This window comes from Mercenaria mercenaria, chromosome 12 (assembly GCF_021730395.1).
Source record: "Mercenaria mercenaria strain notata chromosome 12, MADL_Memer_1, whole genome shotgun sequence".
Lineage (NCBI taxonomy): Eukaryota > Metazoa > Mollusca > Bivalvia > Venerida > Veneridae > Mercenaria > Mercenaria mercenaria.
Genome location: NC_069372.1, coordinates 68,079,274 through 68,107,192, shown reverse-complemented (window position 1 = coordinate 68,107,192; position 27,919 = coordinate 68,079,274). Strand labels below are relative to the sequence as shown.

General features: G+C 36.8%; 1 protein-coding gene across 4 annotated transcripts in view; it reads left to right on the top strand.

The window, feature by feature from the left end:
• LOC128547437 (P2X purinoceptor 4-like) overlaps positions 1-27,919 on the top strand; it is a 58,449-nt gene that overhangs the window by 15,846 nt on the left and 14,684 nt on the right. For 3 of the 4 annotated variants that reach the window (XM_053520285.1, XM_053520286.1, XM_053520284.1), the window contains exons 3-8: positions 3,157-3,228; positions 6,646-6,724; positions 9,999-10,098; positions 11,414-11,500; positions 15,746-15,893; positions 21,790-21,920. In XM_053520285.1, coding sequence (XP_053376260.1) covers positions 3,157-3,228; positions 6,646-6,724; positions 9,999-10,098; positions 11,414-11,500; positions 15,746-15,893; positions 21,790-21,920 — 617 coding nt within the window. Of the gene's footprint in view, positions 1-3,156; positions 3,229-6,645; positions 6,725-9,998; positions 10,099-11,413; positions 11,501-15,745; positions 15,894-18,716; positions 18,865-21,789; positions 21,921-27,919 lie in introns of all 4 variants that reach the window. The other variant, XM_053520283.1, reaches the window with a different exon arrangement.

Genomic DNA, 27,919 nt, shown 5'->3' with positions numbered 1-27,919 from the left:
ATAACTTAGCATGAATGTGTACCTCAGTAAGACGATGTGTTGCACGCAAGACCCAGGTCCGTAGCTCAGAGGTCAAGGTCACACTTAGACGTTAAAGGATAGTGCATTGATGGGCGTGTCCGGTCCATATCTTTGTCATCCATGGATGGATTTTCAAATAAATTGGCATAAATGTGTACCTCAGTAAGACGACGTGTCGCGCGCAAGACCCAGGTCCATAGCTCAAAGGTCAAGGTCACACTTGGACGTTAAAGGATAGTGCATTGATGGGCGAGTCCGGTCCATATCTTTGTCATCCATGGATGGATTTTCAAATAACTTGGCATGAATGTGTACCACAGTAAGACGATGTGTCGCGCGCAAGGCCCAGGTCTGTAGCTCAAAGGTCAAGGTCACACTTAGACGTTAAAGGTCATTCATGCATGGATTTTAGAATAACTACGCATGAATGTGTGGCACAGTAAGACGACGTGTCGCGCGCAAGACCCAGCTCCGTAGGTCTAACATCGGCCATAACTATTCATTCAAAGTGCCATCGGGGGCATGTGTCATCCTATGGAGACAGCTCTTGTTGATGTTTTTATCAGAATTTTAATATAATTATTTACTCTTCATATTCAGTTGTAGACATTATGTTCCATATAAGTGTTCCCAGCACAGTTGGAGAACACTTCTTTCATTAATCAAATGACAGTTAGCGTACCCAGTATTGCTCGGATTATGACCCACTAATAACTTGTTCTTCCCCATATATGTCAGAAGTTTATGAGTATAATCTGTAAGTAACTGTCAACTTCCTCTACATTGATTAGAAATGGAAGAGTATCTGCAAGTTAGCGACATCTTTCCAACATTGGTCAGAAACAAGAGTATCTGCAAGTAACCGGCATCTTCTGCACATAGCTCAGAAACAGTTGGGTATCTACAAGTAACTGAAAACTAAAAATCCCTCATCGGTCGGACATGAAAAAGTATCTACAAGTAACTGACATCACCCCCATATGGGTTAGAAATGGAAAAGTATCTGCAAGTAACTGACATCATCCCCACATGGCTTAGAAATGGAAAAGTATCTGCAAGTAACTGACATCATCCCCACATGGCTTAGAAATGGAAAAGTATCTGCAAGTAACTGACATCATCCCCACATGGGTTAGAAATGGAAAAGTATCTGCAAGTAACTGATATCATCCCCACATGGGTTAGAAATGGAAAAGTATCTGCAAGTAACTGATATGTCATAACTTGAAGAGTATCTGTAAGTAACTAATACCGTCCCCACATGGGTCAGAAATGGATAGTAACTGCAAGTATCAGTGTTATACACATGCATGTATCAGTGCTATACACTGGGCACGTTAAAGAACCAGGCTGTCTGTTCGCAACGAGCTAGGCTAAGTTAGCCAGACAAGCCTGTATCTGATTTCTGATCTCTCTGTCATGGGGGCTTTGTCTCACTCTTTCCCTCTGGTCAGATTGCTCTGTGTCTGTACTAGTAGAGGATGAATTATGCGCCCTGTGTGGCTGCATTTGAACTATGTAAAGCGCCTTTGAACGTGAAATTGATCATGAAAAGGGCGCTATATAAATCTGGTATAATAATAATAATGATAAGTAAGTGACAACTTTCTCCACATGGGTCAGAAGTGGAAGAGTATCTGCTAGTAACTGACAACTTCCACACATGGGTTGGAAATAAAAGAGTATCTACAAGTAACTGACAGCTTTCCCACTGTCACATTGATGAGAAATGTAAGAGTATCTGCAAGTAACTGACAGCCTTCCCACTGTCACATTGATGAGAAATGTAAGAGTATCTACAAGTAACTGACAGCTTTCCCACTGTCACATTGATGAGAAATGTAAGAGTATCTGCAAGTAACTGACAGCCTTCCCACTGTCACATTGATGAGAAATGTAAGAGTATCTGCAAGTAACTGACAGCCTTCCCACTGTCACATTGATGAGAAATGTAAGAGTATCTACAAGTAACTGACAGCCTTCCCACTGTCACATTGATGAGAAATGTAAGATATCTGCAAGTAACTGACAGCCTTCCCACTGTCACATTGATGAGAAATGTAAGAGTATCTGCAAGTAACTGACAGCCTTCCCACTGTCACATTGATGAGAAATGTAAGAGTATCTGCAAGTAACTGACAGCCTTCCCACTGTCACATTGATGAGAAATGTAAGGGTATCTGCAAGTAACTGACAACCACCTCCCTCCTCTTCCCTACCCCTAAATGAGTAAGAAGTGGAAGAGTTCTTTGAGTGACTTACGATTCACAAACTTAAGAAATGGGAGTGCATTTAAGTACATGGCAATTTCTTCACATTATGTGGTATTGATAAATAGGTTACTTCTGCACATGAGTCAGAAATGGAAGAGTGTGTTGAAGTAACTGACAAGTTCTGCCCATGAGTGAGATTGAGTTGTATCTGCAAGTACTAAACTGATAATTTCCCAGCACAAGTCAGAAATTGAGGAGTATCCAAAGGTAACTGACAACTTCCCCATATGAATTAGAAACCTGGAGGAGATATTTCTTTGGATGTATACATTGTATTTTTCTGTCTTGTTGTCATGGAGAAAACTTGTCCATTAAATAGGTCAAACACGTTACCTATTTATTGGTTCAGGCTAATACTTATTGTGAAGCAAGTTCTAGAACTTAAAGTAATCTATCTTGACACCTTTTTCCTAATGGAAGCCATCACCACCAGAGTATAAGAGAAGCCTGAGTTTCCCTTTTTAATGCTAAGCGCCAAGCAAGGAAACTGCTGATACCATTTATCATATCCTTGATATGACACATCTGGGGACCAAACCCACAATCTTCTACATTCGAAATGGATGCTCAACCACTTAAGACTTTTAACTTTTAGCCTGCTAGCTGCAAGTGATTTTACCTTTGTGACCAGGGCAGACCTAGATCAGCCTGCACATCCATGCAAGTTGATGATTGTCTGCACTGTTCGCTATTCAGTCAGTAAATTTTCAGTGAACACCCCTTTAGATAATAATTTGTACTGCCCAAAGTGAATGATGGACCAGCCCATTTTAGAAATTTAGCAGGGTATATAGACAATGGCCTATTTGTTCGACTGCTAATTGTAATTTGTTGCCTTTGTTGTTGTTGTTTTTTTTTTCAGGAAAACAATGCTTTCTTTGTTATAACAAACCTGATAATCACAGATGAACAGAAAATTGGAATCTGTGAAGAGGTAAGCAAAAATACTGGTATGTTACTCTTTCTCAGAAAATCTAATCGTTATTGTTCCTCAGTTAGTTTAACATGCATGCATTTTTCTAAATCAGATCATTTTTACTTCACTTCTTTGAAGACTAGGTGGAGCTATAGCACTCGCTCATGCTTTGGTGTTGGTGACCTCATTTCAGTAGGCACTATGATTTGGTTAAGTTTTGTATGTAAGCTGGTATTTCAATATCCACTAATGGGAATGGATTGAAACTTTACACACTAAATGTTCACTGTGATGATCTGATGTGATATGCAAAGCAGTGGATTTCTAACTGCATTTATACAAAGGTGTTATTCTTCTTTCGCAAAGCATTTTTTAGAAATGTTTTTGTATATAAGCTCACCAGGTGTCTCAGTAACAACTCATGGAAATTGATTGAAACTGAACACTGCCTTTCACTGAGGTGATATAACATGCACTGCACAAGTTCTCTGTTTTGCTTTTTGACAAAAGTATGCCCCCTTTTTCAGCTTAGCAATTATTTTGATGTAATTTGTTGTCTCATTAAACATTATCAGAAGGGAAAGTTCTATGACTCAAAGCTGTTGCCCTTTTTGTAATTGTAAATGTCTTTTTATGTCTTCATATTTTCCTAATTACTTAATTTTTTTTATTTTTTAAGTAAGAAGGCCTTTGAATAGTAGAGTGTTGCTGTCTTCCAACAGCTCTTGTTGTTCATTGTTCTACTGTTATACACTGCTTCTGAAAGTAAACTTATGGTGGCAGGCAACTGATTTCTCAAATTAATCTTGGGTTATGTATTTGTAATTGTATTCATTATACCCAGCTCTGTCGCTGTTGACAATACCTGTAAGTGCAAACAACCAAGTGTTGACTGTCTTTGAAACTAGACATTTTGTGTAGTAAATACTAGTTAGAGCAAGAAATATCTCAGTAAAACTGATTTAATATTTCCAAGCTATGGTGCTACATTCCATACCACATTTCTCATTTCCCAGCCATGTATAGGTTTCAGTATTCCATGTAATGAACAAGTTTTAGTATTCTCAGCCATGTTGCTATATTCTCAGCCATGTTGCTATATTCTCAGCTCTGTTGCTGTAATGCCAGCCACGTTATTCTATTCTCAGTTATGTTGATCTATTCCTAACTGGGTACATGTTTCAGTAAGTCCAAGCCATGTATTTAGGTTTCCATTTTGCCATGTTGATTTATTCCCAGCCATGTATAAAGCTCAGTATTCCCAGCCATAGCCATGAAGCTCTGTTCCCGACTATTTACAAATTTCAATATATATTTCAACCCATGCTGCTGTATTCCTAGTCATGTATATTGGCTTCAGTTTTGCCAGTCCCGTTTCTATATTCCAAGACACATACAAGTTTCAGTATTCTTGACAATGCTGCTCTATTTCCAGCCATGTTGCTTTGTTACAAGGAATGCAGCCATGTTTCTCTTGTTACAGGCGTTACTGCTCTATTCTCAGTCATGTTGCTTTATTCCCAGCCATGTGCTTGTTGCAGTATTCCCAGCCATGTTGCTCTATTCCCAGTAATGTTTCTCTATTCCCAGCCCTATAGCTCTGTTCCCAGCCATATACACATTTCAGTATTCCAAGTGATGTTGCTCTATTCCCAGCCATGTACAAGTTTTAATATTCTCAGTCGTGTTGTATTCCCAGCCATATTGCTATTATTTCCAGCCTTATTCTGTTATTCATAGCCATGTAGAAGCTTCAGATTTTCCAACCATGTTGCTCTGTTCTTTTAGAAGCCATATTGCCCAGTCTGAAGCCATGTATAAGTTTCAATGTTCCCAATGATGTTGTTCTTTTCCCAGCAATGTACAATTTCTGTATTTCCAGCCATGCCATTTATAAGTGCCTGTTTTCTCTATCATGTTGCTTTATTCCCATCCATATACAAGTTTAAGTATTTCCAGCCATATTGTTTTATTCGTAGCCATGAGCAAGTTTAAGTATTTCCAGCCATGAGCAAGTTTAAGTATTTCCAGCCATATTGCTTTATTCATAGCCATGAGCAAGTTTAAGTATTTCCAGCCATATTGCTTTATTCATAGCCATGAGCAAGTTTAAGTGTTTCCAGCCATATTGCTTTATTCATAGCCATGAGCAAGTTTAAGTATTTCCAGCCATATTGCTTTATTCATAGCCATGAGCAAGTTTAAGTATTTCCAGCCATATTGCTTTATTCATAGCCATGAGCAAGTTTAAGTATTTCCAGCCATGTTGCTTTATTCATAGCCATGAGCAAGTTTAAGTATTTCAAGCCATGTTGCTTTATTCATAGCCATGAGCAAGTTTAAGTATTTCCAGCCATGTTGCTTTATTCATAACCATGAGCAAGTTTAAGTATTTCCAGCCATGTTGCTTTATTCATAGCCATGAGCAAGTTTTAAGTATTTCCAGCCATGTTGCTTTATTCATAGCCATGAGCAAGTTTAAGTATTTCCAGCCATATTACTTTGTTCGTAATCATGAGCAAGTTTAAGTATTTCCAGCCAATTGTTGCTTTGTTCATAACCATGGGCAAGTTTAAGTATTGCAAGCCATATTGCTTTATTCATAGCCATGAGCAAGTTTAAGTATTTTCAGCCATATTGCTTTATTCATAATCTGAGCAAGTTTAAGTATTTTCAGCCATATTGGTTTATTCATAGCCATGAGCAAGTTTAAGTATTGCAAGCCAGGTTTTTCTGTTCCCATCCACGCTACTCTATTTCCAGTAATATTACTCATTTTTCAGCCATTTTCAAGTTTAAGATCTTGCTGAGATAGTGACAGTTGAAAACAAAGTGTGCAAAAATGTAAACATTAGGGATGGGAACGAATACTGAAATCAATATTCGAATATTCGATTTGCCATATTCGAATATTCGGCATTTTCTAATGGCAGCTTTAAATTCTTATTAAGAGATTGGCATATACAAACAAATGTACACAATATATTTTGTTGTTTAAAATGTGAATCATTGTACGAAATAAGGCCTTAAAATGTTTGTTCCTACCTAATTAAACCCGCCACCCTAGCGTTTTATATCACGATTCTGTCAGTATAATCATGAACATATTTAACTAATCCAGCGTTTTAGCTTGAAATTGACAAAAAACTTTCAAATTGATTATAATTTAGACGGGCTCAACACGATTTCTAAAAAGTGTGCATTGCCTTTAGCCAGACTCGATTATATTTTGTAAGGGGAGATAACTGTAGATTATCTGGTAAATGTGTGTTTAAACTGTTTATTATATTGTGTTTGGGAAAGTCAGTGTAGATCATATGTTGGGTGTTTTAGATTGTATGTTTGGTGTTTCAGATTATATGTTGGGTGTTTCAGATTATATGTTGGGTGATTTAGATTATATATTGGGTGTTAACTGTAGATTTTCTGTTACAGGACATAAGAATTCCAGGAGCAAATTGCACAAGTGATCCAAAGGTGTGCAAAGAAAATGAACCTCTTTTAGCAGGAGATGGTAGGTACTTTTCTCTTTTGCTGAGTTCAGTGTCCATTTCAGCAGCATTAAGTGGTGAAAATTACTACATTTCTCCTCACCGAAATAATTAATAGTGTTCGTAGGGGATGAAATTTTTACATGGATGTACTTGTAATGTTTTTTTAGTTCACATAACTAATTCCAAATAGATGACTGATATATGCATGATTGATATATGCTTGTTTTCACTCACCTGACCACTAAGAGTTGAATGTGAGCTATTGTGATCACCCTGTGTTAATTGTCTGTTGGCGGCGGTGGCATCATATGTCCATAACAATTTGACTGATAACAATCTAGAGGTCACATTTTTGGCTAATGAAATTTTGTGGGAATGTTACCCTCAATAAAATCTTAGAGAGGATCATTATTGGGTCATCTGGGGTCAAAACCTAGGTCACTAGGTCAGTTAATAAGAAAACCTTGTTAACACTAAGTCTTTGTCAGAATGTTTGTCTCTTTAAAATATAGACATTTAAAATCAGATAACCTGATGTCAAGAACTAGTCAATTAGATTAGTATCTGTCAGAATGATTGTCTCTACCAAATCAAGTTCAAAACTTGGTTATCTGAGGGCAAATAAGTCACTAGTTCAAACCATAGAAAAACCTTGTTAACACTTTTGAGGCCTCACTTTCTACCTGATCTTTGAAACTCTTTGTCCGAATGTTTGTTTATTATGACATCATGGTCAATTTCAAAACTGGGTTACCTCAGACCTTAAACTAGGTCACAGGGTCAGATGTTGGGAAAATATTGTTAACACTTTAGAGGCCTGATTTTCGTAAAACTTTGTCAGAATATTTGTCTATAAAATATTGGTCAAGTACCTGAGATCAAAAACAAGGTGAGCCCGCCCGCTTAGCTCAATAGGTAGAGCGTCGGTCTACGGATCCCGGGGTCGTGAGTTCGATCCTCGGGCGGGGCGTATGTTCTCCGTGACTATTTGATAAACGACATTGTGTCTGAAATCATTAGTCCTCCACCTCTGATTCATGTGGGGAAGTTGGCAGCTACTTGCGGAGAACAGGTTTGTACTGGTACAGAATCCAGGAACACTGGTTAGGTTAACTGCCCGCCGTTACATGACTGAAATACTGTTGAAAAACGGCGTTAAACCCAAAACAAACAAACAAACAAACAAAAACAAGGTAGCTAGGTTAAATCATAGATAACCTTGGCCTTATTTTTACTTGATCTTCATGAGACTCCAGGGTCAGAGTGTTTATCTGTTTAAAATCTATGATAAATGTAACTGGGTCATTTTGGTAAATAACTAGGTCACTAGGTCAGATTGTTGAAAAGGTGCTTATAATGAATACCAATTTACTTAAAACTTTGTCTATGAAATCTAAGCTGAATTAGATAATAGGTTATCTTGGGTAAAAACTAAGTTAGGAAAGTGATATAGGGCTCTTTTATTTAGAAAGTGACATAGATAGAGGGTTTAAGGGCCCTCATTGTCTGCAAAAAATGTGTGAGCAAATGTGCGTAACATAATTTTTTTTTGATGGACAAAGGTGTGGGACCTAATGGCCTCCGTCACCCCTTAAGTGCATCAACAATTTCAAAGGAATTTCATTAAAACTTCATACAATTAGTCCTTGTAAAGGAAGCATGACATACTTTTTTGATGGATATAGTTGGGAAGGCACTTGTTTCCCTTTCCCCCTCAGGATCATGGAGCACATTACTGTCATAGCTTTACAGTGGATCTGCAAATATATGATTACCATGAAGTGTGCATGAGATATTTTTTCTTCAACGGACAAAGGTATAGGGGACCCCTGCCACCAGCCACTCTCAGATTTTGCAGGGTTTTTTTATTGTCTTTTTTTGGAGACACTGACAGTATATCACATTTTTATTGAAAAAGCAGTATTCGTGGGTTGGCTGCATGGAAAGGTAGATAAGGAGAGAGAGAGAGAAAATACCGTTAGAAATATAAGCTCTTATGTAATAGCTGTAATAGGAGACAACAAATGATTTTGTGCGTATACAAGCCTAGACAGGAAATTTATATTACATATCATACGTCATCATTTGTCAGTAATAATATCTACAGGTTGAAATGCTGATACTGGTGTCTTGTATTAAATGTAATAATTATTATATTATACCATCTTACTATTAAAATTGTTACTTTATGTGAAGAAATCATGAGAAATTAACATGAATCTTAGAAACCTTTCATTGAAAAAATTACTTGTGCAAATTAGTTCATGACAGCAAAAACACTGTAATTAAGATCTCCTTACCACAAACAAGATATTGTGTTTGTGTGTTTGATAATTATTAAATCACCATATTTATAATGATATCTTTTACAGTAGTTGCAGCAATTATACACTGAACTTTCTTGAGTGGGTGGGGGTTTCGAGAACTATATTCTAGTACTTGGTCACTTAAAAGAAATTTAAGGTAAATATTTTATCAGATTGTTACCAATACAAAAAAAAACTGTCAGTTACAAACCATTTAAATGACAAAATGGAGTCTGAAAACATTTTGAAAATTGCCAGGTGAAATTGACTTTAGTTGATTGTAACAAAAGAAAATTCAAATAAAATACAGTGAAATACCAGTCGAGCAGTGATAGCTCAAGTACCTGGATTCATTCGAGCAGCTCCTGTGGCACTAGCCTGGGAAGTTGTTGATAATTCCAGTTTTGTCAGAAGAAATCATACCTAATATCTAGGCATTAAAGATCCCACGAAATTTGCACTAATAAATATTAATTGGCATTCATCGAGTTTCTGATATTTTCAACAGTTATTATCCTTATATCTTCTATGTTTGGATTGCTTCAAACCCAAGATCACTAGAGTATTTTGCTCATGCCCTTGTGACCAGAAGCAATCAGTGGACTGTTTCTGGTCTGTATTCTACGCAGTCTAAACTTGCTGAACTGAATCATACAATTTGTGCATTTAATAACACCCCTCTCCCAAAACACCCCTCTCCCAACCGCCATCCTGGGGCCTCTCCACATTTAGAAAAAAAATTGATGGACAAAATGTCTTCTTTCCTCTAACAGCAGTGTAAAAAATTTGAGATTGCAAAGAAATTTCCAGAAATGTGTAGGTTTATATATTTTTTAAAGATGATTCAAAATATACAAACCTTTGAAGATTTGTGTCACCTTAAATGTTTGATTAAATTTTAACAGTCCTGCTTTTTTATAAGTGTTTTGCAGACATAAGACGATATTTTAGACCACATTATTGGCATTATTCTTATAAATATTTACAGGTTTTATGACAGGAAAATGTATAAACTCCTCCAGGGATAAAGGGTTTCAAACATGTGAGGTGAAAGCATGGTGTCCAACAGAAGACGGCTCTCTTAAAGCGTAAGTCAATGATTTTATATGTTTTGTTGAGCTTACAAATGTCATTTTATATATTATACTGTAGATTGAATCATTTTTGTGTCACTTCTATTTGACAGTGGTCTTGTTTGACTTATGAAGTATTTTTTCTTAGTAGGAGGATTATTGTACTTTAACAGTTAATGTTGAATAATATTTAAGACTGTTTGAGACTCATGGGCCATGCCTGTTATAAATATTAGCCAAAATAAAATTACATGGAATATATTTAACAAATAATCAAGGCCTTCTAGTTGTTTATCGTCTGATTTACCACGGTTCAGAGTTCAGATGTGTAGGAATTGAACCACGAGGGCGTTAGCCAGAGTTGTTAAATACTAAAGCATCTGAACGATGAACCATGGTAAATTAGACGATAAATAACAAGAAGGCCTTGATTGTTTTCATTCTGACATGCTCAATGATATATTTTAATAGATATTATACTGGAGTTCGTTTACGCGGGGAGTAATATATCGAACGTCATGCGGCAATATGACGTCATAATTGACGTCATAATGCTCTCTTACCGGTCCGTGCGTCAACCGTTGATTATCGCAGAATATATAGAGCTTGATTTTCTTCTTTGCTTAACTGGAAATCAAATCGAGCCATGTTAGAATGGTCAGTAAAAGAGTACTACATACACTAAACACATCCCTCATTAACTGGTTCTCCTGAAGTAATTGAGGACCTGTCAAAAGGCTCAAGAGATAGAAAACAATTAATTTCAGGTTTATTGTCTTCAGGACTTTTGGATTTATAATCTAGTGCTTGAGATATATGTGTAGCCTGTTTAAAGTCTAAAACTTAGACTTTCCAACTTGCTATAATTTTTACATGTTATATCTATACTGATAGAATTTTGTTGAGAAATTCCTAGCTGCTGGATGCTTATTTGTACAGTTTCATTAAGTCTGTCAGAATTCAGCAGTCACAGAATAAAAAAAAGGTAGTTTGGTATTTTAAGGTCTTAACATAATATGCAGTGGATAACTTTGTTCTACATCTTTCGTTTATAAATTGATCACAATATACAAGGATATGATAATAAATTAAGTAGTTTTTGAATGAATTAAATGTCATTTTACCAGATTTAGTGATCGAAATTTGTGGAAGAGATTTCCTGTTAACAACAAATATAGCAAAATGAACATTAAATTTTGACTGTTCAAGCCACCATCATTATTGGCATATGCAAATTGGTAATTAAGAAATTTAGATGGTGAAAAATGTCTGTTTTATTAAATTATGTGATTATGTTTGTATTAAAATTGAAGAGATTTTTCTTTTTCAGACCAGATCCACCTGCACTGAGAATAGCTGAAAATTTTACTGTCTTCATAAAGAATAGCATAGAGTTTCCAAAGTTTAATGTAAAAAGGTATGAAATTTGTAACAGATTATGAATTGTAATGCCTACAAGTTTTGATAGATTTGATATCTGAAAGTCGTGTTAAAAGCCAGGTTTGCCTGCTGTTTGTCAGCTGTTAAGGTGGTGGACCGTAAGAAAGTCAGCATTTTCTGTTTGATTATGTATTCAGTGTGATTTCGGCAGTCTCAGATTGTTATGAAGAAGCACTTTTCTGTTATGGTCGAACAATGGTGAAACAGCATAGAAGAATAGGTAAACACATGGAAATTGCTGATGGTCTTTACAGGCCAGCCACATTAAATCAGTTATGTTTGTTACTGGTACTTATAGCTTACATATATGAAGTATATGGTGAGCTATCCTACTTGACCTAGCGTCAGTGTCCGCATTGGCCTCCATTCTACGTCCACGATTGAATGGATTTTATTAGCCCACCATCATCAGATGGTGGGCTATTCAAATCACTCTGCGTCCGTGGTCCGTCATGCTTCCATCTGTGCGTCCTTCCATCCGTTAACAATTTCTCATTATCGCATCTCCTCAGAAACTACGAGGGGGATTTTGACCAAACTTTGTCAGAATGATGTATTGGTACCCTAGTTGTGTCCCCCTGAATATCAGACTGGTTCAGCAATTTTTGAGTGAGTTATGGCCCTTTGTTTATTTTTATAATTTACATAAATTTATATAGGGAAAAACTTTAAAAATCTTCTTGTTCAAAACAACAGGGCCTAGGGCTTTGATATTTGGTATGAAGCATCATCTAGTGGTCCTCTACCAAGATTGTTCAGATTATTTCCCTGGGGTCAAGTATGGCCCCGCCCTGGGGGTCACATGGTTTACATAGACTTATATAGGGAAACACTTTGAAAAACCTCTTGTCCAAAACCACAGGGCCTAGGGCTTTGATATTTTGTATGTGACATCATCTAGTGGTCTTCTACTAAGATTGTTCAAATTATCCCCCTAGGGTCAAATATGGCCCCGCCCCGCCCCGGGGGTCACATGGTTTATATAGACTTATATAGGGAAAAGCTTTGAAAATCTTCTTGTCCAAACCACAAAGCCTAGGGCTTTGATATTTTAATGTAGCATCATCTAGTGGTTCTCTACCAAGTTTGTTCAAATTATCCCCCTAGTGTCAAATATGGCCCCGCCCAAGGGGGTCACATGGTTCATATAGACTTATATAGGGAAAAGCTTTTAAAATCTTCTTGTCAATAACCTACAACATTCAGATTTGGACCACATGTATGGTTTTGAGTGGCAAGATGAACCTTGACATGAGTTGACCTTGATTTTGACCTAGTGACCTACTTTCACATTTCTGTAGCTACAGCCTTCAAATTTGGACCACATGCATAGTTTAGTGCACCAAAAGAAACTTTGACCTTGACATTGACCTAGTGACCTACTTTCACATTTTTGAAGATACAGGCTTCAAATTTGGACCACATGCATAGTTTTGTGTTCCGAAATGAAATTTGACCTTGATTTTGACCTAGTGACCTATTTTCACATTTCTCAAGCTACAGCCTTTAAATTTGGACCACATGCATGGTTTTGTAAACCGAAACAAACTTTGACCTTGACATTGACCTAGTGACCTACTTTCACATTTTTGAAGGTACAGGCTTCAAATTTGGACCACATGCATAGTTCTGTGTTCCGAAATAAAAACGGACCTTGGTTTTGACCTAGTGACCTACTTTCACATTTCTCAAGCTACAGCCTTCAAATTTGAACCACTTGCATAGTTTTGTGTACCAAAATGAACTTTGACCTTAAGATTGACCTAGTGACCTACTTTCACATTTCTGTAGCTACAGGCTTCAAATTTGGACCACATGCATAGGATTGTGTACCGAAACAAACTTTGACCTTGACATTGACCTAGTGACCTACTTGCTCATTTCTCAAGCTACAGCCTTCAAATTTGGACCATTTGCATAGTTTTGTGTACCGAAATAAACTTTGACCTTAAGATTGACCTAGTAACCTACTTTCAAATTTCTGTAACTACAGCCTTCAAACTTGATGCATATGCATAGTTTTGTGTACAAAGAACTTTGTCCTTGAAATTGATCTAGTGACCTACTTTCACATTTCTCAAGCTACAGCTTTCAAATTTGGACCACATGCATGGACCACATGTAGTGTTGTGTACGGAAATGAAATTTGACCTTGAGCTAGTCAGTAAGTCTTGAAATATGGAACACTCAAAAATGGCACATTGGTGGTCGCCAAGATCACTCTGTGATCTCTTGTTCAAACTTAAAATAGTTATACAGCATCATCACCCACATCATATGGCACAAGGCCCATAACTCTGGCACCAATATTATGTAAATTATCAGTGATCTGGAACAGTTAAACGGTTTCCAGATGATAAGTCAAGAATGCTTTGGCCTAGGATCATGAAGGTAAATAGGGACGTTGTTCATGACCAGCAGATGACGCCTATAAATTTTGATGTCAAAGGTCAAGGTCACAGTGACCCGGAACAGTTAAACGGTTTCCGAATGATAACTTGAGAATGCTTTGGCCTAGGATCATGAATGTTGATAGGGAGGTTGATCATGACCAGCAGATGACCCCTATTGATTTTGAGGTCAGTAGGTCAATGGTCAAGGTCACATTGACCCAGAACAATACAACTGTTTTTACCAGATAACTAGAGAATGCTTTGGTCTAAGATCACATTTGATATGGAGGTCACAATGACTCATAATGATTATTGATTTGAGGTCAGTACGTCAAAAGTCTAGTGCACAGTGACCAAATAATTTCTGTTCCTTATGCAGTTACTGAATGCATCAAGTGGGGCATTCGTGTTCTACGAGCTCTTGTTTGCTTTTTATTTTGTTTTATGTTGCTAATATTAGCATATGCTTGTCTTTGTTTGCTTGCAGGACACCCTGCATTCCTACAATAATAGAATAGCAAAAAAAATACAAAAGATACACAGAACTCTACTTTCTTGTTATTTTGTGACACCCCCAGATTTATTAAATCTGCTCTACAAGAAGCCTCTGTTACACTTGAAATGGTTGTTCCACATCATCATCCACATCATATGACACAAGGTCTATAACTTTTGGACTATTATTTCATGCATTATGTCCCCTTTTTATTTAGAATTTTAGGTTAACTTTGATACATTCCACTGTATCTCAGTTATTACTAAATGGATTTTTGTTCAAACTTAAAAAAGTTGTTCCTCAGTATTAGTCATGAAGTCACATGATATGACAGATGGTGCATTATTCTGGCAGGAATATTCCATGAATTATGTACCTGTTTGTGTGTTATACTAAATTGATGTTTTCATATTCTTTCATTCTGTCTCTGTTATTACTATATTTTGACTCAGGCTTAACTATTGTCCAATATTGTCATCAACATTGGTGTCATTAAACACTCTAGTGATGCCTCCAGCTTACTCAGATGTGGGCTATTTCACTATCCAACATCGAAATAGTCGAGCGCGCAGTCTATGGTGACAGCTCTTGTTTTCAGAAGTTATTGAAGCTCAGTTTGGTTTATTTAACATTTTCTGCACTGAGAATCATGTAACAGATATCAGTTTAGCTTGATATTTTAGCTCACTTAAGCCAAAGCTTAGGTTTAGCTGTTTAAAATAGTAACAATTTGGTGCCCATTATCCAAATTCACTTTAAACAACTTTACTCAAGAATCACTTGTATCATCACTTTACATAAAGTGTGTCAGAGGTAAGGATAGAAATATCATTAATTGTTTCCTTGCTGTGAACCACTTGATGGATCTTCAGCAAAGTTGATTGGTAGATGGCCCTCTCAGGTGTTTGCTCAAATAGTTCAGTTTTGTCGAATAGACATTGTAAAGGGAACTTTGTAAGAGAATTTGCAATAATGTTCATCAGATTTGAATAAGCCACTTGAAACAGGTATTAGAGTGAAATAACTATCTGGTATTTTCACCTGGTATTTTTCACTGGTAAGAAATTATTCAATGGGTAAAATTTACTAAAAACATGCAGTTTGCAGGAAATTTGTTTTACATGTAAAATCTAAATACTTTTGAACACCAGATTTTACATTTTCGCTCATGGCTGCTCCACGTGTGAAAATACTGCACATAGATCTTACACTGAAACAAACAGATACCCTGTTTTTCATTATTTTTGTACACTTCAGTATTAATAGATAAATAGATCTGTACAGACTTTCAGGGTACACAAGCGTGACTTTAATATACACTTATTCATTGTAGGCGGAATATACCAAAGACTGTGAACAATGAAACCTATCTTAAAAGCTGCAGATTTGATATTGGTGACAACAAACTTTGTCCCATATTCCAACTTAAAACTATAGTCCTTAATACGGGTACACCAGATTTCAAGTCTATAGCATTGAAGGTATATCTTGGAAATATTAATGTATTATGTACCAGGTGTATTTGTGAGACAAGTTTAACTTTTTGTTTGCTTGTGATATGTTTCTAAAAAATAAATCAAGGATCTGATTTTAAAAACAGTGACATAACGTGTGTAAAACATAAAAGCAATACAGGTTGAGTTCAGTATTTGGCTTTTATATAATATATTCACTTGCCTGAAAGTAATATTCAATGCAGTCTGCAACTGTTGCATTTTATACCGGAGATATTATATGAAAGACCAAGCATATATCACTTTTTCATATGTGGTCCTTAAGTTATTTTTTGGAGTATACTTTTGTATTCATAATTATTTGTAGGTGACTAATATAAGTATAAAATTTATAAAACAAAATTTATGGAGACTAGTTGAAATGATGCATAACTATAAGTAACTTGAAATAATATGTGTCACTGACTTATTTTGATGATGCTCAGCTCATACAAATTCTCTTAATTGTTAAAACCTTTTCTAAAAAGCTAAACTTGTCTCAAAATATAGAAAACATCCTTTATGTAGTAGCCTAGGTATTAGTTTTGACCCTCTTATGATATGGTGGAGGTTTGGTTTTTAAATATATATTTGTCCAAATTTGGGAAAATTGCAATGTGTATTTTTTTACACCATACGTGCCAATTTAAATATGCTGTATAAATATATAATATGCTTTTAGACCCATGGGGGCATTACATTTTGCAAAAGCGAGAGGGGCAATTTAAAAAGCCCTCAAAACTTGCTTATTTTACACCAGGTCCTGTTAAAATGAGTATTAACCTTAAATTATCTTCTAATGAATGAGTTGTTAACAATTTTAGCACTACCAGGGTGCTAGTATTCACTTGTTACCTGAATGGATTTTGATTTTTTTTTAAGTATGGGGAAGCCATTAAGGACAGTTTGGGAAGGTATGGTATAGTGAAAAATCCTTAATTAAGTGTGTGTACTTAGTATGAAATTTCAGCCTCTGTTTACCATGGTTACAACAATAATATGCTATGAAAAACCTTACACTTGTGACAAGTTTGATAAAAGTAGACCATTTTCATGCCACACTTAGGTAATGCCTTAATTATCTATAAAAGTATTTTGTAACATAGCAAACTGTGATAATTCATTTCTAAGAATGCCCTTTTGAACCATAGAATACAACCAAGCAAAAAATGAAAGTAGTTTGGTTTGATGGAGTGTGTCCACCGGAGGTAATGAAATATGCTTCACACCTCATGTCCCCTAGCACTGAATTAAGCATGATACCAATGGACAAGAAAACATAATAACAACACTGAGGTCAAGTATGAGGAGACCTTTTACACAGTTGTGTCATGTATACATGTTACCAATTGCCATTTGCTACACCAAGCCTTAAGGTCACATTTTCATGTCAAAGAAGGGTGACATTATTAGAGTAGGATCTCAGAGGTCAAGGTAACAGTTGGAGGTCAAAGGTCATGTAAGATCTTGTCCGACCCATAACTTTGACATGCATTGAAGCATCTTGTTTATATTTTGCATGAATGTTTAACTCAAGGGGACAGAGTGTCATGTGCAAACCACAGGTTCCTATCTCAAAGTTCAAGGTCACAGTTAGGGGTCAAAGGGCGGGCTCAGTATGTTGACCGTGGGCATCTAGTTTTAGGAAATTATTGTTCTTAAATAACAAGAGTTGAACAAATATTTTGTAGAAAATGCGCCAACTCTATAATTGTAATTAGTTTGTGCTACTTGTGATAACCCTTTCAACAGTGTTTCAGTAGATATAGGTGTTATGTATGCAAGATCAAGGACAGCCTGTAAGAGCAGGCATATTGCATTGTGTTGCAAAATTCTTGTACTTGATTTGTATTTTTTTGGTGAGGTCTTAAGTTACATTATCCCTTTACAATGACTCATTTATACTTATAGAGCAAACATTTTTTCTCTCAGTTACCAGTAAAATTTTGGTGCTTAACAGTGACCAGTGATACAAATTTATTGGTATACGAGTTTTGCAAGATATCTTGATAAAAAGCAAAAAATATTGTGCATATAGGAATAAACCCATTTGTAATGCATTTGAAATAATTGGGACGATCAAAATTTTCTGGCTTTTTAACCGCCTTGTTAGCCTTAGCTAGAGCCGGCCAACTTCAAGTGTGGGAGGTCATGGTTTAGCTTCCCGGCAACGTCATAACAAAGAGTTGTAAAATGGTATTACATGTAGTAGCTTCCTTCCATGGCACTAAGCATTAAAAGGATTATTCTAGAACTGGCCAGCCTGGTGTCAGTGACTGGTCAGCTTGGTGTCAGTGATTGGTCAGCCTGGTGTCAGTGACTGGTCAGCTTGGTGTCAGTGACTGGTCAGCCTGGTGTCAGTGACTGGTCAGCCCAATGTCAGTATAATGTGAGTGGGTGAGGTATAATGTCACATTTCTAACGTGTGATATTCCAGTGAGGTTGTTCAATGTGCACACTGATACAAGTAGGTAACATTGTTTATATGGCTGGAAACATGTTGAAAAAAATGCTAAATCCCCCCCTCCCCACCACTCCACACACACACACACACACACACACACACACTTGCTTTTCATCAGTATCTAATAGTTCCACTCACATTATCATTTTACAGTGCCATATACATATTCTATGCCAGACTTTGTGGAAGTAAACATGATGAAAAATGTCACCCCAGCTGTGTTGCTTAAAGTTGAAATGGGTTAATTAGTTTTTTCTATTGATGAGTAATTTGTTTCAGGAACCAGTTTTTTCTCTAAAATTATTAGCTATATTTACTGGAGAGCCTGAAATTCTTGTACATTTCAGGAGAAATATATTGGGTTATGATGATGACAATGAGTTGAGAAATTGCCGTTTTAAGAAGGACCATGCAAAATATCAGTTCTGCCCTATTTTTGTTTTGAAAGACATAGCAGAATATTCCGGAGTTGACTTTGCACATTTAGCTTATAAGGTAACTGTTTTGTACCTTAGTTCTTTTGAATTTGACCCATTCTTAGGGCTTGGAAAATAGCAATGAAAACTTTAGTTTCCTAAGGCATTTAGGATAACAGTTTTAACATGGTTTCTGATGGGTTTTTGAAAGAACGGTTTTGGAACACTGAAGCAACATGAAAAATATGCTTGTCACCTTAAGTGTTGCACATAATAGCATTCATAGTAGTTTTAAGTTTTGTTGCAATTGAATCGCATCAGTGGAAGTCACTTACATTGAGAGTAAGAAAGGCTAGATATTGTCTCTTGTTGTATACCCAGTTTTTCAAGAGTCATGATACAGTCTTACCTGTCTTAAGCTGAGCCAGTCAAGGGAAAAGATCAGATTGGCTGATTAAGGCAGGTGACCACTTTATGATAGGTAGTGATTTTCGGGAGTACAATTTGTTGGAGGGGAATACAAAATGACCATTAATTATAGGTGACCACTTACGAAAGGTGACCATGCATAGCACAAATTTGACTGTATTGTACGTTTCCTAAATAAAAACAATAGTAACAACAGAACAATTATCCTTCCCTGTACAAACCTGCAAATTAACCTTACATGTAACAAAAGGTGTATCTTGCTTCAGTATGCAATGATTTTTTGTATGAGATTGGCATTGCATTGTATCCGGCTCAGTTTACATTGGCAGACAGAAACTAACTGATTGGCAATTTATATTAGGAATCATAAAATTATGATCAATGTGTGTATACCTCAGCTTCATATCACACCTAAACCCCACGTAAATGGAGGTTATGATATGGCTTCTTTATTTGAATGCACTAATATCCACTTTTTTGCACTGAGGAGGTGATGAGAAAGCTAGCAGACAATATATTTTGCATGGTCTTTCTTTGTTTCTTACAGTAGTAAAAGAATTATGGCATGTGTATGTTAAACAAATTCAAAATTGAAAAAAAGAAATTTAGGTGTTCGCAAGTGTCAGCAGTTTAAAGAAGTATATAATGTAGGGTTAACTTGCAATTTTCTCATGCAGAATCCCCTTGTCAACAAGTAACATATGACAGTAAGTGGGAGGTACCAGTGACCTATGGACACACATCTGGTTTGAGCTCAATTATGATGTTAGCTTGAAGCTCATTTGAATCTGTTTCCTAGTAAAAGCCAGTACTGATATCATATGTGGAAGTCAAAGTTGTGCCCTAGATGTGACTCAAACCAACAATTTTCTGTTGAGTGGCCGATACCTTTATCATTAGACTCAACCTGTCTTGTTTTCACTTGCATACATTGACATCTACTTCATATCTGAAATACTGTTGATCCAGTAGAAACATGAAACAAAAGAGATAGGTTTTGTTACAGTAAACCAGATTTTATGATTTTTAACATTCATTTTGCTGTCTGTTCTCTTTTATTTATATATTCGAGCCATGTAAAGGCATACCCCTTCAATCTAACTTGTATTTTTTCTCCCGGCTTTGTAACTTTCACACCAAACAAATGTCTTAACTTTCTCCCAGCTTTGTAACATGCACACTAGCTGAATGTATTCATCTTTCTCCAAGCTTTGTAACATGCACACTAGCTGAATGTATTCATCTTTCTCCAAGCTTTTGTAACATGCACACTAGCTGAATGTATTCATCTTTCTCCAAGCTTTGTGACATGCACACTAGCTGAATGTATTCATCTTTCTCCAAGCTTTGTAACATGCACACTAGCTGAATGTATTCACCTTTCTCCCAGCTTTGTTATCTTCACACTGAATGAGGGTCCTCCATGGTCGAGTGGTTAAGGGCGCTGACTGATAATCTTTTGCCCCTCACCAGTGTGGGCTTAAACCTCACTTGGGGCATTGAATTCTTCATGTGAGGAAGCCATCCAGCTGGCTTATGGAAGGTCAGTAGTTCACCCAAGTGTTTGCCTTTGATGAAATAATGCACGGAGGGGCACCTACCATCAAAGCTGGAAAGTCGCCATGTGACTTTAATTGTGTTGGTGGGATGTTAAACCCAACAAAAAAAATCACAGTGAATTAATATCTTCATTTTCTCAAAGCTTTGTTATCTGCACCAGATGAATGTTGTATTCTCCAAGTTTTTTAATCTGCACACGGCTAAAAGGTCTTTACTTTCTCATAGCTTTATAACCTGCATAATGACTAAATGTCTTTTATTTCACAAGGCTAGTCTTCCGTAATATAAGACAGTTTTTTGAGACCAGTCCAAAAACGCATGAGCCTCTGTTTGGCTGATTCTGATAACAAGTTTTAAATTGACTAGTGGCTGAGTTGCACCTTTAGACTGGTCCAAATGTCATTTTTTATATGCTGGTTTGAAAAACAGGACGTATTATGGGAACGCCCCTGGCCGACAGGCAGAAGGGCGGGCGGCGTGGTCCACAAAATTTGTCCGGAGCATATCTTCTTCATGCAATTGGAGGGATTTTGATGTAACTTGGTACAAAATTAATGTTCATTATCATGAGACGGAGTGTCATGCACAAGAACCACGTCCCTAGGTCTAAGGTCAAGGTCACACTTAGAGGTCAAAGGTCAGATGGACCTCAAAAAAGCTTTGAAACTCAAGTGAGCGATCTAGGGTCAACAACAAGGCTTTCTTTATTTGATTTTCTATCAATTTCTTAAATTATCATTTTATATTCAGTTATAAATTATGATTATTAAAACTGTGATTCTATCTTAAAAAGTTTGATAATAACATGAAAGGTGAGAAATGTCTACATTGCTTAAATATTTGTAAACTTTATGAAATGCTTTTCCGTTATATAATTCAAAGTTATTTCATCGCTTGTTTAATTTTTCAGTCCTTCGAAATTCAAGATGTAAAGTTACATTGTATTTCCATGTGTTACTTTTTAACCTGTTTTGATTTTGTTGATATTAAAACAGCATATCTGTAACCATTTTAGGGTGGAGTGATACAGATAATCATAAATTGGGACTGTAATATAGACTACAATGTAGAGGACTGTATCCCCGAATATTCATTCCGAAGGCTGGACAGTGATGAAGATATTTTGTCTAAAGGATACAATTTTCGGTAAGTGCTAGAAGTGTAATTCTATGTTTTTGTCATGACAAATGTTCAATTTTAGCAGTGTATGTTATATAAAATATACTGCTTTAAACTCTTTATTCCTCCAGATACTGAGCATATGGAGCTATGATGTAGTCATTGGTCCTGTCAGTCCAGCCATACATTGTGTCTGGTCCTGTCAGTCCAGCCATACATGTGTCTGCTATGATCTTCTTAACCTCTGGGAAAATTTCCATAAAACTAAATAACAATCATTATGGTTCTTCTCATCAAGATGATTTTCAGTGTACACAACCTGGGTGACTATAGGGTCAAGATCAAGGTCACACTTGGAGGTTAAAGTTCAAATAGCTTAACTAAGTGTCCACTCCATATCTTGTTAACCACTAGCATCAATTGTTAATCTCATTTGCAGATCAGACAACCCAGGTTGCTAGATCCAAGGTCAAAGTCAAACTTAGAGGTCAATGGTAAAAAGGCATAAATTTGTCTGCTCGATATCTTCTGAAATGCTTGTAAGATTTTCATAAAACTAATTTTCATAAAACTAAAAGAAATTGTCTTATCAAGACAACATGCACCACACTTAACATAGGTCACTAGATCTAAGTTCAAGGTCACACTTTGAGGTAAAATGTCTAATAGCTGAACTTCCTGTCCACTGCTTGAAAGATTTTCATAAAACTAGTATCAGTTGTTTACATTCTGAAGATGGCATGCAAAGCATATGATAAAGGACATTTAATTGAATGTCAGGGTCACACAAAGAGGTCACAGATGGTAAAATGTAAATTCATGTGTGCTTCATGTCAAGGATTTTTATAAAATCAGCATCAATTGTTAACTTCATCCAAGAAGCTGTAGAGTACAGGGCACAGGTCAAAGTCGAAGGTCAAGGTCATACTTAGAGATCAAAGATGAAATAGTGTATATTGGTTTCCACTTCATATCTTTTTAACCACTAGAAGAATTTTTATAAAATATCATCAGGTACTAACCTCATCAAAAGGACTTGCTAAGTATACAACCCAGGTCACAAGGTCTGAGGTCAAGGTCACACTTGAAGGTCAAAGCTCATGATCACAACAGTTTACTTTTTCAGTTATAAAATCTCCTTTAATGATAACTCTAGCTTAATTTTGTTGGTATAACAACTTAGTTTAGGGAAAAAGAATTAATTTTTGTAGACATGAATAAGTTTGTTTTGAATATTTAAGATAAAAGTGATGGAATGTTACAAATGTTTGAATTTAATTTCATGGATTGACACAACCTTGATATCTGTGAAAGTAAATGCAAAACAGGTATTCATGCCTCAAGAATTATTTCATCAATTAATTCTGAATAATATAGTGATAAATAAGTATTTTATTTTTTATCTCCTAAGGTGTATGTTTTCTTTTATTATAAAGAGGCCAGTACTGGTTCTTCTCAGGAAAGTCAGCCACACATGTATAGGTCCTATACACTGGGCACTTTAAGAAAGCCAGACTGTATATTCACAAAGAGCTAGGCAAAATTAGTCAGACTGGCTTGTATCTACAGGATTTCTCTCTGTACTGACCACTTTCTCTTGCTCTGTTCCCCTGGTCAGATCGCTCTGTGTCTGTAGAAGATGAATTTGGCATCCTGAGATGCTGCCATTGTACTATGTAAAGTGCCTTTGAACATATTTAACATGAAAGGGACTATATAAATCAGGCATGATAATGATAATAATCATTAATTTTAACACTTATAATATTAGCTTAACTATTCAAAGAATAGTCTAGCAGCAATTCTACTCACATTGGTGTCACACCTTGGTTTAAATTTTGCACTGGACTTAGAAAATCCTGGATAATATTTTGCATGCAACATAGTGACATATATATTACTATCTCCAAAACTAATGCAGATATTGGCTTGAAACTATTTTGATATTTTAACATAAAAATATTCTTGCTTCTGGGATCGCAATTTGAATAGTTGAGCATTGGCTGTCTTATGGACAGCACTTGTTGTTCACATGTACTTGAGCTAGAGTCGTAAGACATTTTATAGTATGTGAAGTTGTTTAGTTACAGTTGTTTGGTGGGATTTCGCTCTGCTAGACCAGATTTGTGGTCCTCGACTTAATGAAAAATACACAAACTTCATAGAGGTTTGTGTCACAAACAACTTAAAAATATTTCACCTAGAGTCATGAAACCATGTACAGTTACAGGAGTTGGGGGCACCTGTGTCCTCAGGACACACATCTACTTTTATCTTGATTTTTATTATGCCCCGCTTCAAAGAAGGAGGGGTATATTGTTTTGCAGATGTCGGTCGGTCAGTCGGTCGGTCGGAATGTAGACCAATCCGTTTCCGGATGATAACTCAAGAACGCTTGGGCCTAGGATCATGAAAGTTGATAGGGAGGTTGATCATCACCAGCAGATGATTCCTATTGATTTTGAGGTCTGTATGTCAAAGGTCAAGGTCACAGTGACCCTGAATAGTAAAACGGTTTCCGGATGATAACTCAAGAACACTTGAGCCTAGGATCATGAAAGTTGATAGGGAGGTTGATAATGACCAGCAGATGACCCCTAATGATCTTGAGATCAGTATGTTAAAGGTCAAGGTCACAGTGACCCTGCACAGTAAAACGGTTTCCGGATGATAACTCAAGAACGCTTAGGCCTAGTGTCACGAAAGTTGATAGGGAGGTTGGTCGTCACCAGCAGATGACCCCTATTCATTTTGAAATCAGTATGTCAAAGGTCAAGGTCACAGTGACCAGGAAGAGTAAAATGGTTTCCAGGCAATAACTCTAGAACACTTGGGCCTAGTGTCAGGAAAATTGATAGTTAGGTTGGCCATGACCAGCAGATGACCCCTATTGATTTTGAGGTCATTAGGTCAAAGGTCAAAGTCACATTGGCCAGGAACAGTTAAAACGGTTTCTGATCTTCTTGTCCAAAACCATAGGGCCTAGGGCTTTGATATTTGGTATGTAGCAAAATCTAGTGGTCCTCTACCAAGATTGTTCAGATTATTTCCCTGGGGTCAGATATGGCCCCTGCCCGGGGGTCACATGGTATATATAGACTTATATAGGAAAAAACTTTGAAAAACCTCTTGTCCAAAACCACAGGGCCTAGGGCTTTGATATTTTGTATATGACATCATCTAGTGGTCCTCTACTAAGATTGTTCAAATTATTCCCCTAGGGTCAAATATGGCTCCGCCCTTGGGGTCACATGGTTTACATAGACTTATATTGGAAAAAAGTTTGAAAATCTTCTTGTCCAAACCACAAAGACTATGGCTTTGATATTTTATAATGTAGCATCCGTAGCATCATTTAGTGGTTCTCTACCAAGTTTGTTCAAATTATCCCTCTAGGGTCAAATATGGTCCCGCCCCAGGGGTCATATGGTTCATATAGACTTATATAGGGAAAAACTTAGAACCTTCATGTCCACAAATTGCATCATTCAAATTTGGACCACATATATAGATTTGAGTGGCAAGATGAACCTTGACATGAGTTGATCTTGACCTAGTGACCTGCTTTCACATTTCTGTAGCTACAGCCTTCAAATTTGGACCACATGCATAGGTTTGTGTATTGAAAAAACTTTGACCTTGTTATTGACCTAGTGACCTACTTTCACATTTTTGAAGGTACAGGCTTCAAATTTGGATCACATGCATAGTTTCGTGTTCCGAAATAAAATTTGACCTTGATTTTGACCTAGTGACCTACTTTCACATTTCTCAAGTTACAGCCTTCAAATTTGAACCACAAGCATAGTTTTGTGTACTGAAATGAACTTTGATCTTGAGGTTGACCCAGTGACCTACTTGCACATTTCTGAAGGTACAGGCTTCAAATTTGGACCACTTGCGTAGTTTTGTGTTCTGAAATAAAATTTGACCTTGATTTTGCCCTAGTGACCTACTCTAACATTTCTCTTCGAAGAAGGAGGGGTATATTGTTTTGCAGATGTCGGTCGGTCTGTCCATCTGTCGGTCAGTCGGAATGTAGACCAATCCGTTTCCAGATGATAACTCAAGAACGCTTGGGCCTAGGATCATGAAAATTGATAGGGAGGTTGATCATCACCAGCAGATACCCCTACTGATTTTGAGGTCTCTATATCAAAGGTCAAGGTCACAGTGACCCTGAATAGTAAAATGGTTTCCGGATGATAACTCAAGAACACTTGAGCCTAGGATCATGAAAGTTGATAGGGAGGTTGATAATGACCAGCAGATGACCCCTAATGATCTTGAGATCAGTATGTTAAAGGTCAAGGTCACAGTGACCCTGCACAGTAAAACGGTTTCCGGATGATAACTCAAGAACGCTTAGGCCTAGTGTCACGAAAGTTGATAGGGAGGTTGGTCGTCACCAGCAGATGACCCCTATTCATTTTGAAGTCAATATGTCAAAGGTCAAGGTCACAGTGACCAGGAAGAGTAAAATGGTTTCCAGGCAATAACTCTAGAACACTTGGGCCTAGTGTCAGGAAAATTGATAGTTAGGTTGGCCATGACCAGCAGATGACCCCTTTTGATTTTGAGGTCATTAGGTCAAAGGTCAAGGTCACATTGGCCAGGAACAGTTAAAACGGTTTCTGATCTTCTTGTCCAAAACCATAGGGCCTAGGGCTTTGATATTTGGTATGTAGCAAAATCTAGTGGTCCTCTACCAAGATTGTTCAGATTATTTCCCTGGGGTCAAATATGGCCCCTGCCCGAGGGTCACATGGTTTATATAGACTTATATAGGAAAAAACTTTGAAAAACCTCTTGTCCAAAACCACAGGGCCTAGGGCTTTGATATTTTGTATATGACATCATCTAGTGGTCCTCTACTAAGATTGTTCAAATTATTCCCCTAGGGTCAAATATGGCTCCGCCTTGGGGGTCACATGGTTTACATAGACTTATATTGGAAAAAAGTTTGAAAATCTTCTTGTCCAAACCACAAAGACTATGGCTTTGATATTTTGTAATGTAGCATCCGTAGCATCATTTAGTGGTTCTCTACCAAGTTTGTTCAAATCATCCCTCTAGGGTCAAATATGGTCCCGCCCCAGGGGTCATATGGTTCATATAGACTTATATAGGGAAAAACTTAGAACCTTCATGTCCACAAATTGCATCATTCAAATTTGGACCACATGTATAGTTTTGAGTGGCAAGATGAAACTTAACATGAGTTGACCTTGATATTGACCTAGTGACCTACTTTCACATTTCTGTAGCTACAGCCTTCAAATTTGGACCACATGCATAGGTTTGTGTACCGAAAAAAACTTTCACCTTGTTATTGACCTAGTGACCTGCTTTCACATTTTTGAAGGTACAGGCTTCAAATTTGGATCACATGCATAGTTTTGTGTTCCGAAATAAAATTTGACCTTGATTTTGACCTAGTGACCTACTTCCATATTTCTGAAAGTACAGGCTTCAAATTTGGACCACTTGCATAGTTTTGTGTTCCGAAATAAAATTTGACCTTGATTTTGACCTAGTGACCTACTTTCACATTTCTCAAGCTACAGCCTTCAAATTTGAACCACATGCATAGTTTTGTGTACCGGAATGAACTTTGATCTTGAGATTGACATAGTGACCTACTTTCACATTTCTGAAGCTACAGGCTTCAGATTTGGACTGCATGCATATTTATGTGTTCTGAATCGAAATTTGACATTGATTTTTACCTGTTACCTATTTCTCAAGCTACAGCCTTCAAATTTGAAGCACATGCATATTTCTGTCTACCGAAATGAACTTTGACCTTGAAATTGATCTAGTGACCTGCTTTCTTATTTCTCAAGCCTTAGCTTTCAAATTTGGACCACATACACATTGTTTTGTACAGAAATGAAATTTGACATTGATTTTGACCTTGAGCTGGTCTTGAAATTTGGAACATTCAAAAATGGCTCAGTGGATGGCGCCAAGATCACTCTGTAATCTCTTGTTAGGTTAATAGGTTAAAGGTCAAGGTCAGATTA